Source organism: Squalius cephalus, assembly GCF_949319135.1.
Source record: "Squalius cephalus genome assembly, chromosome: 7".
NCBI classification, from domain to species: domain Eukaryota; kingdom Metazoa; phylum Chordata; class Actinopteri; order Cypriniformes; family Leuciscidae; genus Squalius; species Squalius cephalus.
The window spans coordinates 20,538,272-20,550,256 of record NC_137128.1 but is presented as its reverse complement, the minus strand read 5'-3'; the positions used below and the strand labels follow the sequence as shown (position 1 = coordinate 20,550,256).

The following is an 11,985-nucleotide window of genomic DNA, read 5'->3' as shown; positions in this document are numbered from 1 at the left end:
AAGGCGCAATAGGCGATTCTCTACAGAAACATTTTTTGTTATGCTCGTTGAAAGTCTACTCATATCCTGATAGCAATATATGTTAAGCGGTCTAAATGTATTTTTATGATATCCTCTCTGTGGAAGGTGTAGGACCATAAAATGTTCGTTCAATCATTGCACAGTCCGAATGAAATGATAACATGTTCCCTATCAGTTAATGTGTGTTTACATACCACTGAACAGCCTGCAGTGTTCACGCAGACATCATACGTCATCAGAGCGTTCACGTACACTATGCAGACAGAGCGAGAATGGCATGCAGGCAAACATTTGTTTACATTCATTATTGTAGTACTGTTACTCATTGTACTGTAAAGTCTTCTCACAGTAAACGACACATGATGTAATCCAATAATGTTGTCTCTGGTCGACTCGCTTCTGGTCTGTGCTAGTTCACGTGTTTTGGAGGAGGCGTGGCTTTGGTCGGCGATTTGAAGGGAGGGTGGGATTGTATGCTTTCAATGCTAGCAGGCTAAAGTTAGCATTTCCCAGATCACCTATTGCACCTTTAAAGTAATAGTTGGACATAAAAAATACTAAGATATGTTAGTTCCCCAATTAAAATAAAGCATTAAATAAAAATAAAAATAACTAGGGCATGAATTAAAGGGATAGTTCACCCAAAAATGAAAATTACCCCATGATTTACTCACCCTCAAGCCATCCTATGACGTTCTTCTTTCTGACGAATACAATCGGAGTTATATTAAAAAATGTCCTGGCTTTTCCAAGCTTTATGATGAATGGCCGGTTTCTGTTTTGAATTTTCTGTTTTGGTTTCTGTTTTGTTCATCAAAGTGCATCCATCCATAATAAAAGTACGGCCTACGCAAGTCGGCTTACGCCAAGAGTAACACTTGACGATAAATGATGTAAGAGTAGCGTAAGCTTTGACGCCTCTCGTAGTTCAAACAAACAGGGCTGGGCAACAAACTCAAGCTCCTCCGACATTTCTCATTAAAAATTCTTGTTTTAGACTTCTAATTTGTGAATGGTGTTTTGTTTTGCTCTTTCCTCTGCGCTTCCACGTTCGTCATTATGTTGTGCGTCAGGTCAAGGGTTACTCTTTCGCTGTAAATCGATGCGTATGGGCATCTGCCGGCTGCTAGTTATTTTAGACGATAAAAATATGGATATTTTTCCTACATGAACGCATTGCTTTGCTTTAGAAGGCCTTTATTAACCCCCCAGAGCCATGTGGAGCACTTTTATCATGGATGGATGCACTTTGATGAACTTCAAAACAGAAACCGGCCACTCACTGCCATTATAAAGCTTGGAAGAGCCAGGACGTTATTTAATATAACTCTGATTGCATTTGTCTGAAAGAAGATAGGATGGCTTGAGGGTGAGTAAATCATGGGCAAGTTTTCATTTTTGGGTGAACTATCCCTTTAATGTAGACTATGGACTACGTCGTAGTGTGATTGCATTAATAGTGAAATATTACACACTGACAGTTCCAGTTATAGTGCATAGAGAAAAGACTGTGACGGTACTTTAAAGGTCATCCATCTCACTATAAGTAGGAGGGGATTGTGTGGAGAGAGTTAGTAGAGAGAGTCTGTATGTGTATATGTATTTCTCTTCATTGCTTTATAGTCAGATTGCTCCACGCCACCACATCTGCTGGAGAAGGAGGAACTGAGAGGCAGGACAGTCATGAGTAACCTACCAGTTCTTTAGGAATACTCCTCTGAGAAACACTTTCAACAAGATTTTGCTCAGGTATGTTTGCTTTTCTTTCGTCTTGTCTATCCAAGAATGAAATATAATTTCTAGACATTGTTTGTTCTTGCAAAAAATAAAGGTGCAGGTTTTCTATAACGTACATAACACTAACTCAGACATTAAAAAAAAAAAAAAAAAAAAATCCAAGATTCTCATTTTGGCTAAAATGTAAACATTATATTGTAAATAGAAATGTTACAATTTTTACTCAGAATTAATTCTGCTTTAGACTGCCTGTTGTTTGTTATTGTAAGCAGCTTTTTGTCATACAAATTACAAATATTTATTAACATGAAATATAAGTTGATGTTGTGTATCTGCTCATCTGATTTATCCTATCCTAGTTTATTGATATATGTTTACAGTGTAAATTAGACAGTTGTGATTTATTTACTATAAGTGTCAACTACTGCAATTCTTATTAGATTATTAACTACATTAATTATAGATGTGATAATAACATTTAAACATCTGCCACCAAAAGTGTTTATCTAGGCTCATGTATTACCAATCAATTTATTTACAACATAAATAAAAATGCATTCCTGCTTAGGGGAGTCTCTTATTATTATTATTATTTTATCATATTATTCAAACACTTTTTCTAATGACTTATCATTGGTTATTCTATGGTATTAAAAAAATGCTGTTTAATATGTTTAATAATTGTTATGTGTATGCATTTACTGATATCTTTGTGTTCTGTTCTGCACTAGTTGTACTCCTACGACATAAAGTTGACATGTTTTCTAAGAAGCAAAATATCAAATAATGTAAAATGATACAAACTGAAAACAAAGGAGGAAAAAGGTTGACTTTAAAGGTTTTTCAGCCTAAAATCAAAACTTCTAAAGACTATTAAACAATAATAACCTTAAGTCTCCAGCAGTGATCCTGAAAACCTCTTAGACAGACTGTCTTAATTATTACAGTGATAACCAGAAAAACAAACATTTTTAAGCAGCCACTCCTGAACAAACTAAAAGTGTGTAAGAACAGGAACTGACCTATGAAAATTAGATCTCCAGAAGCACCACAGATTAAACATCTCATACCATGAATTAATGTGTTTATTCAGTTTTGTTTGGGTCTGTTTACTGTCCTTTTAAATCAAAAGTACACCAGAGACATAGTTGTTACTGTTCAGAATATACACAGTCAGAGTGGGCGATACTATCGCACAGCTGTAGCGTACATGCTGTGGAACAACGGTATTCACTCCAAAGACACGCAGGACTGGGGTCTGACTGACCCTGTGAGACTCGATCAATTTGCAGTGTTTTATGTTCACATTAACTCCCAATCAAATGGTAGACTTTTAGAGGTGGATATGAGATAGAATATGAATTATAATATTAAATATATAAACAATGTGTGTGTTATGTACAGTTGTAATCAAAATTATTCAAACCCCATTGCAAATCAGGTTTATTGGCAAAATTGACAGACTTTCAGCTGTTTGCAATGAACAAATCAATCATTTAAATAACCAAATTCAACCGAAAATGCAACTTTTAATGACTTCTGCAGTCTCAAAATTATTCAACCCCCTGAATAAAATCCCTCACAACGGCACAAATCTGCAAAACAGGTGTTGTCTCAAGCACACCTGATGCAACTAATCAAGGGCTTCATTAGTTGCACCAGGTGTGCTTGAGCTAGAACACATGAAATATCTGAACTAGCTAGGTTTGTTGAGTGTCATGTTTGACTGCATGTTAGAATTATGGCTGGTTAATTCTACCAGCCATAATTCATTCTGGTTAAGTCAAAATAATGGTTTAAATTTTTTTTTTTAAATAGCGAAGGCACTAAAAGTTCCCAGAGACATTATTGGAAGCATAGTTCGCAAGTTTAAAGTTAAAGGAACAGTGGTTACAATGCATTCTCATCCTAGGGCGTCATATACTGACGCTTTTGAAATTTCTTCAATATCCGACGCACAGGGCACCCTTTAGCGTCAATATGAGACGCCGGCTATGGGTAGGTTTAGGTCTGGGGTAGGTTTAGGGTTAGACCGCTAGGAGGCGCCTCCTAGGCTCATATTTATCTGCGTCTCATATTGACGCCTAAGGATGCCCTGTGCGTCGGATATTGAAGAAATTTCAAAAGCGTCAGTATATGACGCCTTGGGATGAGAACGGGCTGGTGGTTACACTACTTGGATGGGGCAGATCAAGGAAGCTATCAATGGCTAATGCATTGCCAAAGCACATGCCAGAGCTCCAAGACGTACACCACTATTGACCCAAAAGAACAAGAAAAGTGCTCAAAATCATAGAAATAAGCCTCAGAAGTTTTGGGATTCTGTTCTGTGGAGAGATGAAACAAAACTGGAACTTTTCAAAGTTTGGATCAGCGGTATGTCTGGAGGAAGAAGAATGAAGCATATGCTGAAAAGAACACTCTGCCTACAGTTAAGCATGGTGGGGCTCGGTGATGCTCTGGGGCTGCTTTGCATCCTCTGGCACTAGAAACCTGCAGCGTGTGGAAGGCAAGATGGATTTATTGAAGTATCGGGAAATCCTAGGAGAAAACATCATGCCGCCAGTGAGGAAGCTGAAGCTTGGACGTCATTGGCCCTTCCAATGGGACAATGAACCCAATCATACCTTAAATTCCACCCAGGCTTGGTTGCAGAAGAAGTCCTGGTAGATTCTACAGTGGCCATCACAGTCACAGTCACCTGACTTGAACCCCATAGAAAATCTCTGGTGGATTTGAAGAAGGCGGTTGCAGCAGGTTACCACAAGAATATTACTGGACTGGAGGACATTGCTCATGAGGAATAGGCTAAGATTCCTCAGAAACGCTGCTGATGTCTGGTTATACATCTCATTTGCAGCAGGTCATGAAAACAATAGGGTGTTCTACTAAGTAAAGATGCTTGCCAAGAAGGGGTTGAATAATTTTGAGACTGCAAAAGTTACATTTTTAGTTGAATTTGGGGAAAACACTTGAAACATTTGTTTTGTTGAGCTATTTCAATTACTTTTGTTTGATTGGTTCATTGCAAACAGCTGAAAGTCTGTAAATGTGGCCAATAAACCTGATTTGCAGTGGGGATTGAATAATTTTTATTACAACTATTATATTTAATAATGTTTAATTAATAATTGATTAATACCTTTAATAATTTAATAGGTATTAATGACTTTTAAAAAAAATATTACTTGACCTGTAATTGATATAGTATAGAATAATAATTAAAACCCCTTTAACCCCTTCAGAACCTGCTGTCATTGGAATGTACATCACATGTGTTTTTGTTTAAAACCAATACAATTTTATGTTTTTATAATATGTGTAAAGCCTGGTCACTGATTGGTCCCTGATCAATCAATCAATCACAATGAGGATATGACCCATAACTTAATCTGAAGAAAGCCCCCTTTTTACCTTTTTTATGTTCATGATAGCCTCATCAACTTGCACCTATAATAGTATCAAGTGATAATATTCAAAGTTATTTTAAAGATAACTTTGAATATTATCAAGTTATCATAATTGCATAATTTTTCACAGTTTCACAAAATTATTTTTCACAATACTATCACAGTTGCATAATTTTTCTAAAAGTTTAATGTCCATCCCAATGGATGGACATCAAGTCTCGAAAGAAATCAGCAGTATAATAATGCACAAATTTCACAGCCTGGCACACAACTAATTTATGAGGTTCATAAATGAGTTGTGTGCCAGGCTGTGAAATTTGTGCATTACTTTCGAAGCTAAAATACAGAGCTAAATTCTAATGTTAATTAATGAAAAACTGTCAGTTAGTTTTTCTTTGGTTTTAGTGAGAAACAGCCACAGTGGATGTGAGATGAATGAATACACACCCTCCACACATATTGGGGCCTTAATGCTGTTATGCTCACAATCATATACAGTATTCATCCAAACAACCAGCAAGTACACATAAACACAAACACACAAAGACACATATACTGTACTCAGATTCACCCACTACAACAACAAAAAGTATTAAGCGTTTATTTTTTGACATTTCATATAATCTTACCTTTTTTTCTACATTCTTATTGCATTGCTCATTCTTATAGTGTGTTTTTTTTTGTTTTGTTTTTAAATCTTCAACACTAGTTCAAAACTATTTTACAAATTCAAGTTCATAAGTATTGTTAAAATATTTTTCTGTTGCTTCAGTAATGGTATCCATTGTAGTGAACATGTAAATAAATGAGTTGGCAAAAATGTTGTTTTTTAGATTCGTTTCTACATTAAAGATCAAATGGATAACAAAACCAGTCACAAGTAGCACAGGTATATTTGTGGTAATAGCCAACAATGCATTGTATGGGTCAAAATTATCAGATGATTTTTCAGATTTTCAGACTTTCAGATGATGTATAAATTTCCATTTCAAAAAATGTACCCATGTGACTGGTTTTGTGGTCCAGGGTCACAAATATCATGAAGAAGGTTAAAAAATTTGCTCAGTGGAAAAAATTCAGGTCTGAGGGGGTTAACCCTGTCTGTCTTTGTTGTAACCTCTGCAGGTGATTTCCTCCTGGTAACCAATGATCCAGTTCAACTGCTCCTCTCCAGACTCCCTCTACTCCCTCTCTGTGAATGCATCATGGTGCTCCGCCAAAGAGGAAGAATGTCAAAACAGAACAGTGAACCAGTCAGACCTCTGTCTGAGCCTCGCCGCTTACCAGGAGAAGTACCTCGGCCCTTGCCGTTCACCCTTCTTCCTGCCCATGTGTGTCACCTACCTGTTCATCTTCCTAGTTGGCGTGCTGGGCAACGGTCTGACTTGTATTGTCATTGCCCGTCACCGTGTTATGCGCACAACGACAAACTACTACCTGTTCAGCTTGGCCATTTCTGACCTCCTCGTGCTGCTGCTCGGCCTCCCTCTGGAGCTTTACGAGCTCTGGAGCAACTACCCTTTTCTGTTTGGCGTTGCTGGCTGCTACTTCAAAACCTGCCTGTTTGAGACGGTCTGCTTTGCCTCTGTGCTCAACGTGACTGCTTTGAGTGCTGAGCGCTACAGAGCAGTGGTGCATCCCCTGCAAGCCAAACACACGGCCACGCATGCTCATGCCAAGCGCGTTATCCTCGTGTTGTGGGCCGTCTCTCTGTTGTGTGCCTTGCCCAATACCAGTCTGCATGGCGTGGAGACGTTAAGGCCCCGTTTTGGACTCACTTTCCCAGATTCGGGGGTGTGTACCGTGGTGCATGATAGATGGATCTACAACTTGCTGGTGCAAGTGACAGCGCTGCTGTTCTTCGTGCTGCCAATGCTGACCATCACTGTGCTGTATGTGCTGATCGGCCTGCAGCTGCATCGGGAAAGGGAGTGTTTCGATTCTAAGATTGGGCTCAATCAGGATGGGGTGAATCAGAGGGCACGTCATCGGCAAGTCACAAAAATGCTCTGTGAGTCCCGTTCCAGTGCTTACCTCTGCTGTTGGTATCTGTATGCCAGTAACAGATTCAACACGAAACAGCATTCACAGTTTTCATAATGTGACATGTTTCCAAATGAAAAAGGATATTCATTCTGAAACAAAGGGAACTTTAATTAGGATTTTATATATTTGGGCTTGACTGGATAATGAAAAGTTGGGATGAAGTAGGAAAGGATCGAAAAGTACAGTGTAAAAAGTGTAAACCTGTAATTGTTACCTTGAGGAGATACTTATGTACCTCATATAACTCAATTACGTTTGTTGGTATAATCACTTATTCTCAACCTGGAGGCCAGGGCCCACAAGGGGGCATCAGAAAACTTCCACAGGGCATCAGGATGAACTAAAATTATGTAAAATAAGACAAAACAAACATTAAAATAAGCTAAAGCCATGGTATTTGTTATTTTAATTTAGTTCAAAAACTATTTTGAGGAACCAGAGTTCCCACAGTATTGGAAAACCTTAATGTATAAGGTAGCATTGTATAATATATAAATAATCACAATAAGACCAGGGATATGTATTAGGAAGGTTACAAGGGTCCATTTTGAAGCCACTATTATCCCTGGGTTGAGGAACATTTATACACTTGAATTTGGGTTAGATAATATAGCGTGTCATGCATCATGCAAGGTTTGAAGTAAATAAATTAAAAAGTCTTTTCACATGATTGCTTTTGACCTATTTACATAGCACATATTTTCCTTTAAAATATTTAAAATACATTATTTTGCAGGTTTATCATACTTGTCCAGTCAATGTTATTCAGTGTTGGGGTAACTCATTACAAGTAATGTGAGTTAGGTAATCAGATTACTTTTTCCCCCAAATAACTATAAAGTATAACCCGTTAATTTAAAACAAAATTAAATTCACAACAAAATATATTTTTCAAATAAGTAAAGCAACTTTGTTTTCCCATTTATTGACTGACAGCTCTTCTGAGAGAAATCATGAGTAAGATGCAGAGCTGTTGAGTAAACATGATGGTTATTGAGTTATATGTCAATGTCAATGTCAGAATATTACCCAAATCTGTAACATAAATAACACAGATAAACAGGGTACTTTATGTATTTAATCTCACTTTATTACCCAGTGTCTTTGCTACTGACCTTCAATGGTCCAACGCAACCATATAGACAAAAATGACTTTAGTTAAACATCACATTTGTTTAATTTTTTATTTGTTTTTATTGCTGAAGTAAGAGTGTTTTCTTCTGTGTCAACTTCTGCATGAGAAAAGGTAATGCAAAAGTAACGTAACATTGCTTTCCATATAAAAAGTAGCCAAGTAACAATATTTGTTTACATTTTTTTAGGAAGAAACACAATATTGTAACACATTACCATCACATAACTTTCCCCAATGCTGATGTTATTGATATTGTATGAAAAATGAATGTTAACCAAGGGTTTACAAATCACAAAATTCATTAGTGTTGGCCGTGAAAGAATGTTAATAAGAAAGTTCCAGAGTTAATTATTCAAACTGAAAAACTCAAGTATTCTTTTATAAATATTATTTTAAAAAGAAAGAAATAGTCAAATCCTGCTCTTTTAGTCATGGCACATTCTTGTCCTGTGCGTAGGGTTTTACAGTTGAGGAAACCTCATGGACCTTTGTTGAGAATAATTTGTCCTGATAAACAGAAAATACTCATCTGTGCTTTATCAGCCTCTTGTCATGTTATTGTAAATACAAAGGGGATCTGATTTAGGAATAGCGTCAGTCTACATCTGGCTTATTGTAATGGCTGGTCAGCACTTACTCTGTGTGGCCATCCTCAAAAAATGTCAACATATACTTTGATACTGAGATACAAACAAAATACTCCAGATCTGGTCAAGAACATAAATACTGTCAGTAGCACAGACGCGTGCCAAGAGTAACAGTTAGTTTTAGAGATTTAAACACATTCTAAGTGTATCTGGACACTTCAAATGTGCGAATGACATTGCTTTATAGATGACAGTAGTGTGCAAACAATGAAATGTTCTCAGAACTAACGTCACTTTCCGTATTAACTGGTGTTTTGGTGATTTTTAGTGGATGTATGAAGTCAATTCTCCTCAAGTTCACACACACTGATAAAAATGATTCTGTGGTGAAGTAAAAACTACAGAAAAAAAAAAAACATATGTAATATATACTGAATAAGTTCAGGCAAGAATTTAAAAAACAAAGTCAATTCTACACTAGTACTCAATTGAAGCTTGTAGAAATGAAAGCATAAATATTTTTATAAAATTAAATTTGTAAAACCTACTCAACTTTCTGATGTTCCCATCATGCACTGGGGCATGAATAATTAATGATGTTGCATTTTTCACAGTTTTCCAGCTGTTTTTTCAGTTGCTACTCAAAATGACACATTCATACTCAAAAATTATCCAACGAAAGTTACCGTTATTGTGTATTGTGTACCAGTATTGAGCTCTCTGTGTTCGGGTGGGTACCACATTACTTCTAGATGTGTTGTCTATACTCTACACAATATCTACAGTATATTTTGGATGTTCTAAGTAAACATACACTGTAAACGCATGCTAAATGCACTGTTATATTGTTTGAGTAAAATGTACTGGAACAGAATTTTGCAAAGTAAACTTCAAATAAGTAGAAAATGAAATTACTCAACAAACTTTAACTGGTCAAGTTAAAGTTACTTTTTTTTCTGTGTTAATTTAACTTAACTTAGTTAAGTAGATTTTACTTAATTCCATAATGTGAAATTTACGTAAAAAATTTGCGTGCAAAAGAAAAATTAAGTAAATTTTACTTTTTTTCCGTGCAGGTAAAGTTCATCGCATTAACTAAAATGATCCACTAATGTTTGAGAGCCACAATTTATTATAATGCAATGTAATGTAATATAATTAAACTATAATAATAATTTATAATAATGCTTTCTCTGTTTTAACATCTCACAGGTGCATTGGTGATTGTGTTTGGAATCTGCTGGGCTCCTTTTCACATTGATCGTGTCATGTGGAGCTACATTAATGACTGGACTGCAGAGAACCACCATGTCTTTGAGTATGTGCATCTTCTCTCTGGTGTCTTCTTCTACTTGAGTTCAGTGGTCAATCCCATCCTCTATAACCTCATGTCTTCACGCTTCAGAGAAATGTTCCGTGAGGTGGTGTGTCAAAAAGACCATCGTCAGCTCTCAATAAGTAAGGTCACATTACGTAGTGTTGTTTCTGCCTCTTTTTCTGCCTCCAATTCTGTCTCATATTCTGTCAAATTCAACCCTCGTGGCCAGCCACAGACTCTCTAGAAAATACAGGGGATTCTGTTCAAGGTATTTGATCCAAATACTATATCAGTTGCACTGTCAAAGTATTCAATATATAGTCTATTTTGTAATAAAAACATAAAGCAGCAATAACATTAGTGAACGCATTTACAGGCTAAACTGCTTTTATTAACTATGCCTTATAACCTGACAGCATGAAAAATCATGCACACTATATCGTTCAAAGATTTGGGGTTACATTTTTTTGTGTTTTTGAAACAAGTCTCCTATGTTCACCAAGTCTGCATTATAGTTTGATCAAAAATACAGTAAAAACAGTAAGATTAAACAGATTAACAGTAAGATAAAATATTATTACAATTTAAAAGAACTGTTTTCCGTTTTAAAATGTAATTTATCCCTGAATTTTCAGCATCTTTACTCCAGTCTTCGGTGTCACATGATCCTTCAGAAATCAAACTAATATGATGATTTGCAGCTCAAGAAAAATGTATTGTTATTATCATGGTTTCTTTATTGTGGAAACCTTTTTTCAGGATTCTTTGATAAATAGAACGTTCAAAAGAACAGAATTTATTGGAAATAGAAATATTTTCCTAACATTATTCCTGTAGGCTACTGACTTTTGATCAATTGAATGCATCCTTGTTGAATAAATGTAGGCTATTCATTTCTTTCAACAACAACAACAATAACAAAAATCTTTCTGGCCCCAAATTATTTGAAAAACTAGATTACAAAACAGTATAATTTCAAATCTCATATAAAACACATTTTCTTGCATTGCTGAATTTTTTGAAGAAGCAGATTTTTGAATGTTATCAGTGTTTCATTGTGTATGTAAACTCACTTTGTGACGTCATCAAATATAATCTGATTTAATGTAAAAAAAAAAAAAAAAAGAAGAAAAAAAAGTGATTTATATCGAGTAACTTACAGTTTTTCACAAGAAACTGGTAATGAAAGTAGTCAGTGCTGTAGTTGCTATAGATGCCGCTGTCTCGAGACTGATCTGAGTTCGAGTCTTGGCTCACGGTCCTCTTCCTTTCTCAATGTTTCCTGTCTCTCCTCCTTCTGTCCTGTCTTATAGAAGCCAAAAAAAATATAACTTTAAAAGAAATTGGTCAGTTAGTGCGTATATTTCTTCTCCGCCAACGAAAATAGTTCCAAAAGAAGCCAACGCATCAAGTTTTGCGTGTCACCAGGCAACAGCACAAAGACTGAAAGCCGGACTGGAACCACGTATACGAGTGGAGCGGAGTGAGATTGCCCATTTCCCTCTGAAAAACACTGATACTCTGACTTCCAAATAAAACGGCTGCTGGCTCCAGTCAAATGTGCTCGGCTTTCACTCAGCACTGCACAAAGAGGCTGGAAACACTGTGGAGTGACACACTGTCATACTCACCGACTAATCTTGGAGTGACACATAGCCAGTCAAATTTAAGGACTCGAACTGTAAAAATGACAGAATTTTAAATTATATTAACGTTTCTATATAGATATAA

At 36.3% G+C, this 11,985-nt stretch overlaps 1 protein-coding gene across 1 annotated transcript; it reads left to right on the top strand.

Annotated features, from left to right (window-relative positions):
- The first annotated feature begins 6,293 nt into the window (after positions 1-6,293).
- Positions 6,294-11,362, top strand: LOC307162261 (neuromedin-U receptor 1-like). The gene is made up of 2 exons (XM_079877473.1): positions 6,294-7,179; positions 10,149-11,362. Exons 1-2 carry the CDS (start codon positions 6,315-6,317, stop codon positions 10,496-10,498), a joined length of 1,215 nt encoding a protein of 404 aa, XP_079733599.1. The 5' UTR covers positions 6,294-6,314; the 3' UTR covers positions 10,499-11,362.
- Positions 11,363-11,985: the final 623 nt, after the last annotated feature.

Bases quoted from the DNA above. Each gene is read 5' to 3' on its own strand.
- LOC307162261 (XM_079877473.1), top strand. From the start codon at position 6,315: ATGATCCAGTTCAACTGCTCCTCTCCAGACTCCCTCTACTCCCTCTCT. The intron at 7,180-10,148 runs GTGAGTCCCGTT...AACATCTCACAG, and splicing joins GCAAGTCACAAAAATGCTCT to GTGCATTGGTGATTGTGTTT.